The sequence below is a fragment of the Diprion similis genome, chromosome 12, assembly GCF_021155765.1.
Source record: "Diprion similis isolate iyDipSimi1 chromosome 12, iyDipSimi1.1, whole genome shotgun sequence".
NCBI classification, from domain to species: domain Eukaryota; kingdom Metazoa; phylum Arthropoda; class Insecta; order Hymenoptera; family Diprionidae; genus Diprion; species Diprion similis.
In genome coordinates, this window is record NC_060116.1 from 14,869,113 (window position 1) to 14,875,279 (window position 6,167).

At 44.9% G+C, this 6,167-nt stretch overlaps 1 protein-coding gene across 1 annotated transcript; it reads left to right on the top strand.

Annotated features, from left to right (window-relative positions):
* The first annotated feature begins 1,561 nt into the window (after positions 1-1,561).
* Positions 1,562-2,975, top strand: LOC124413067. The gene is made up of 2 exons (XM_046893399.1): positions 1,562-1,919; positions 2,317-2,975. The coding sequence occupies exons 1-2, from the start codon at positions 1,563-1,565 to the stop codon at positions 2,632-2,634; spliced, it is 675 nt and encodes a 224-aa protein (XP_046749355.1). The 5' UTR covers position 1,562; the 3' UTR covers positions 2,635-2,975.
* The last annotated feature ends 3,192 nt before the right edge of the window (positions 2,976-6,167 follow it).

Here is a 6,167-nt window from a genome sequence, read left to right on the forward strand (position 1 = left end):
GGGGATTCCTTCGGCGAGGGTCATGGTGTACGGTTTTTAATAGGAAGGATGATAAAACAAACAGTCAAGATCGTTAGTGTAATTTTGCGAGCGATGACAGGAAACAGTCTACATGATCCAAGCGTAGCTCAGCATCTTAAATCTATAAATGGAGCGTAAGTTTATCATACGTAACTCGGCTTACTACGAAACTTGGAAATCAAGAGTTATAAACAAACGTGCAGACGTTCATTCACAACTTTTTGCGAATGCAGCGTCAACTTTGGGGATCACTCTACGTCATTGAACGAGATTCCATGCGCGTGACGCTTTCACCGAAGACAGACTGAAATAATATTGACCGAATCATAATCACCGCCTGCTATTAAGCTATCGATGTATCTTAATGACTGATAATGACTCTGGGCTATAATTCGGGACTGGCGCAGGTGCTTGTTACGACATTTTAAGTACGGAAAGAATGAATAATTGCGGTTTTCTCATTTTCCTCTACTGAACAATAAGCTTTTGTTTCCTTGCTGCCAGCAAGAATTTCCTACCGATCAGTTTCGTCGGCAAAACCCAACCACATTGTCGTTTAATTCGAGTGAGTTCGAAGGATGATCTTCTCGGTACAGATTACAGATGCAGATGTAACCTTTTCGAAGATTAACAAGCAGAATGAAGACAAGCTGTAACAGAATTGTACGATTCTTTGGCAAAACATCCGCGTCATAAGTCAGTAATAACTCACGCAGAGTTTTGAGAACCGTGACGGTTCCTCTGGAACATGAAATTCGCTCTCTTTGCACTCTCGCTTCTCTATCCCTACCCGTGCACCAGGATGTCAGATACAATAACGGTACCTAATGGCAAGCAACTAATGTATTTCAGCGGTAAAAAACACGCGTGTAAAAATTTCGTCGACCTTGGCCCAGAGTAAGAGGATGTACGAACGAGATGAGCTGCTTCACCGTTAGTTTGACTTTGGTTCGTGAGAGGAGAGCCGGTGCATCATCGTTTTCCCTTTCCTCTTACATGAATTGACGAAAGTCAAGAAAGGTGAACTTGTCGTTTGCATCATGGGGAATTCTAGGCCCTGGGGAGGTGGCGATAATTATAATAATAACAATTACTCGGTAAATATTGCATCCCCGTAGCAAATTTTGCCGCATACCTGGACACGTCATCAGATCAGAACGCGATTGCATAAGCCAAATGTGCCCATTGACTCACCTAGGGCGATATAGTGAATGAACTTTCATCCGAATACCTGCAGCCCCAATTCTCGGTATTCTCGTGACGTAGAATCCGTTACAGGATGCGAGGAGGTTCCCCGTTCAGGGAGACACCGACAATATTTTTCCGCCTTCGTCATAGAGCTGCGAGCGAAAGACTCGGCCGATTACGCTTGCACGATGTTTATATTAGTTAAAAGAAAAAAGTTGGGACTATCATCCCGGTCGCCTATATAAAGAGCACGCCTCGAGTTTTGGGTATCAGTTAGCAATCGTCCATCCACGAGACAAGCCACTCGAGACAGAGATCCCAAACCCAAGACTCCGAAAATTCAATTCACAATCATGATCGGCAAATGCTCGGCACTAATCGTCTTCCTGACACTCATCGTCGTGGCTCACGGTGCACCCAGGAAACCCAGAAGGGCCACCCTTCCGTCGTGGCACCACCCCTGCGGAGAAAACCATCATACGACAACGGAAGAGAACATGGTCGATGACTGCGAAACGGGCTTGAGGAGCGGACTGCAAGTCCTGACTTCTAGTAACGCTTTTACCCTAGATAACTACGTGACGAGCAAGTACGATCAACTCTATTCGCAAGTCAGCAGCCTGCCGGAACACCAGTACAAACAGAATTGGGTGCCTGGTAAAAAGGACGTCAAAATGGTCATGGATCTGGTGAAGGCCAACCCTAAGACGGTGAGTTGATTTATCCCAAAATTTTTTACACTGAGCATTCAACGCCCGCATAGCTGTCCACTTAGTGCTTTAAAGCTCTTGTATCAGGAGTTGAGAGGAATGCAACCGACGGGAATAGCGTGTGTATACAATGTATCCCCGATTAACTCTGAATATTACAAAATATATTAATGAGCCAGTAATTATTATAAAGTATCGGGAAAACAGAAGCACAGTTGGGTTGATGCGGCCACGTGTTGAGGTCGAGTGGCTCCGCTCATGCTCGCCTGATTGTCGGCGAGCATTATCGCAATTGCCGTCACTCCGCGTGCCGATAAAGAGCCGCAGCTCCAGTATCTCTCCAAGGCGTGTTGACAGCCTGCTCGTTAACTAAAACATATTTTTAATTCGTTTCCAGATCGCCGAGCACCTTCCAAAGCTCCACACTGACCTACAGAAGTTCGTCGTAGGTTTGGAGGAACTCGTCGAGGACGAGACGAGGGAAGAAGTGCACAACGTGCTCGTGAAGACGCGGGATAGCCTAATGGTGGACCTCTGCGAGGTCGAGATCTTCTTGTCGTCCATGTGTCTTAAGGTCCCGGAGCGAGTCAGCGAGGACATCATGACAGGTCCCGACAAAGACCCGGTCGGTGAGACCAAGCGGTTGGTTCGAGACTGGGGCATCCTCTACAGGTACGGAGACTACCTCTCCGCGTGGGAGAAGGTCTTGCACTAACAATTCGGTTCCGCTCCTCGCTCGTCGTTTCACTACGAAAGGTCTTTGGTGGAGGAAGAATGCCTTGTGAACCAGGGGAACACGAACTAGCGGGTGCAGACGCGCTGCGGGAGCCATGCTGATCCTCTGATCCTCCAATGGTCGTGTGGAAAAACCGCCGTTCCGAGTTACGAGAACAGTCGAGACGACGTAGCTGTGCCATGAATCACAAAGATGGAAGAATCATTAAGATTAAAACTTTTCCGGGTGATATATCATAGAGACTAACTAGTTACTGCTCAGACAAGACAAGGTGCGAATGAGGAATCAATCGATTCTGGAAATACTCAAGAGGATCTGGGCGTCGATATTAGCAGAATTGGACACAATGTGATCGGAGATAAAAGGTTTACGCTATTGGAATAGGCTAGACCTTCTCATCTTAGCTTTTTTAAATTATTCTATTTATTATGCCTATTTATTTATTTATTCACTCACTTTTGTGACACCAGGATGAATACAACATCTGTTAGAAAATGACGAGTTTATTAATTCAAAATTCACTCTCGTCAAAAAATGTATTTATCAAATCACTATCAGCATCATATTTATGATCATTTACACACTAGACTTGCCAGTATTTTAAATTATTCGTATTATTTATAATGTGCGTGTCTGCTGCGTGAGTGTCTTGCGTGTACGTAGTGGGCGCTGAAAAGATATTACTAGATTAATAATTTATTCTTTTTTTTTTATAAAATTTGTAAATAAATGAATTTGATTCAAAATCAATTATCGTCCGAGTATTCGTTATTCAAACTATTTTATCCAATTAATATTGGATGGCTAGTGTTAGCAACAACAAATTGTCATCAACCAGCAAGTAGAAAATGATCGAGCAATTACTACCCAATGGTAACAAGCTCAGTACGATAAATCTGGTTACCGACTGTGAAACCGATTGCAGGTTTCGATGGGATCTTTGAATGTGAAAGGCAACGGTCTTCCTCAGCTCATGGTAAGCTCATGGTAATAGTGCCGAGCCGCAGTAGCGACCGCTTGAACGTTACCGGCGGTAGTCATCAGCGAACACTCTTACTCTCAAGATGTGAGAGTCGTGACGTCTCCTTAACAAGTCGTCCCGACTAACGATAAGCCATAGTGGGAGTGTTTACGTAAAGAGTAATGTTGAGCGAATATCAATAGTGGTGAGAAACTTGTTTTAACTAGGAACATGAAGTCGGGTCAATTGAGTTTAGCACTAAGTACCTCGTGATTAGCAAATACTGTTTCAGTTCCTCGTTCAAGAAGTCAAACGCGTTAAAGATTGCCTATAAATCAGAAAATAATCTAGCTTTACGCAAGAAACGCAGTCCGGGACCTTCTTCAGGGGTTGAACATGACTCTTGTTACTAAAACCACGCTGTATCCACGCTTTCACATAATCATACCACAATTCATATGCAAATACTCATCGATATCGTGTTCCCACGTTTGCGCAAATCACGAAGACTTCACGATCGCTTCCTTGATGTGGGGGGCGTAAAGTGAACGTCAACGCGAGCGAAAGAACGAAAAAATTGCCATTCAGATCGGACCAGACTTCTCAGCCTCTGCGTGCCATTAGGTTTGGGTCCGAAATGTTTGAGTTGAAACTGTTGAATAGAGCGAGGAAGTTGGGCGGGTGTTGAATGGACGGGAACAAAGATTTGTGGCTCTGTGGCGAGTTAGTAAATTTGTTTTGCTCCATTTAAGCAGCTCGTGTGTAGGATCAGTCCTGCGGTTTCTTTTCTAGTCTGTCAAAGTAAATCGTCACAGACTTACATTATAATTAACCTTCCTTCAACGCTGACCCAAACCATATTCTGTGCGTATAACTAGCTCCGATTAATTACAGTCCAGTTTTCAACGGTAACAATACTCCATCCGCCACGTGTAGATATACGCATTTTTTACTCTCCATTTCATTTCTGTTCTCAAATGAGGCGCGTGTGTCGCAGGCTTATTTAGTCCCACGTACCCACACCTGGTCCAGGTTAATTTACGTCCAGTACCAATGCCGTGTAACATTTCATTCTACGTTAACGCTAACGAGACCCCAAAGATCAAGGTACATCGTCATAATACTAGCCATTGGCGAGGAACTCTGTGTAAAGAAGTAAAAAAAAAAAAACGAAAAAACGGTGGTCTTGTGAGAAAAGTTGCGACAAAATACGTTAAAAACATGAACTTTCGCTCGTCGACTCAAAGATGCCAGGAGAGTGAGTTCTGGAGTGTGGTTAAAAAGAAAAACATTATCTAATAGGTGCATATTTATTCATCAGCTTACTTAGTGTACGTCGCACGGATGCTAAAACGGCTTCTGGCCTTTGACTCCCGACGCGGAACATCGGGCGGTAATATTTTATTGCGGGGGCGAGAGAATGTGGTCTTGACATGTAACACACCGGTAAGGCAGTACGTCATGGCCAGGCATGCATGAGCATAGAACGCAGCACACATGTCAAGGATGGCGTGTACGGCGGTTAGTTATACATAATAAGAAAGCGCGTTGGTCGGAGATCATCCATGTATAATTTCTATCACTTTCTTCTTGGAGCCCGACGACCGTCGACCTCAGGCCACAATAACTCACTGTCGAAAACTCGGAATATCAACGGCTCAGCCGCGATGTCCAGTAATTATGTTAGGCAGTTCCAACGCCATGGGATTCGTCAGAATGGAAGGCAAGTCGAAACAATCCGTGGATAGCCTCGGGTCTGGTCGTACTCCCCGGTCGGAACACCTTCTGCAATGTTGGCACACTTCATTGTTGGTCCTGGCTGACAGTGAGCTGCAGCTAGCACATTGCTATTGTGCCGGTGATCTCCTGGCATTCAAATGCCAGCTCTTTGTTTGTCGGTAGGTATACATATACCTATACTCTTGGAGTTGTATGCTAGTTCTGTGGGAGGCTCATGCAGAGCCTGGCTACAAATTTCATTCCAAAAGGAAAGGATTGTTGGGGCAGAACCTGCAGGATCGGATTTAGGGATTGATACAACTCCGAAGTAAATCGATCACCTGGCTTCCTAATCAGGATGCAAACTATACGGATAGAGTGTTACCAGCTCGGTTCTTCGGCTATCAAGGGAACCGCACCCACTTCAATCTTCCCAGGGCGCGAGTAAACCGCGAGCAGATAATCTTGTACCTTCACCGGATCGGCTTGTCGAGCGGTGATTCTTGTGTGCACCAACACCTTTTCACTTGAACAACTGCAGAGGTACCTACGTCTGTGGTTAATCCTGTCGGTACCGTACGGCGGATGACGCCATGCTCGGAACGTTTTCTGATTGACAAATTTACATTTACAAGTTACAACGTAGTTCTCGAGGGCTCAGTCAGCGACTCGTTGTAATTTTTTGGAAAAAGGTACCATTGCGCGAATTGCGATGTGGAAGCGTAAAAGTTTGGGAAATATCTGACTACGTCAACGTCTCGGGATTGAAAAGAGAATTGAAAATTAACGGAGTTACGACGAGCTGGGGATCAGTGATAAGGTCTTGGTCTCT

What these genes read in the sequence shown, in the direction of transcription:
- LOC124413067 (XM_046893399.1), top strand. Translation starts at nt 1,563, where the DNA reads ATGATCGGCAAATGCTCGGCACTAATCGTCTTCCTGACACTCATCGTC. An exon ending in TGAAGGCCAACCCTAAGACG is followed by an intron (nt 1,920 to 2,316) that starts GTGAGTTGATTT and finishes ATTCGTTTCCAG; the next exon opens with ATCGCCGAGCACCTTCCAAA.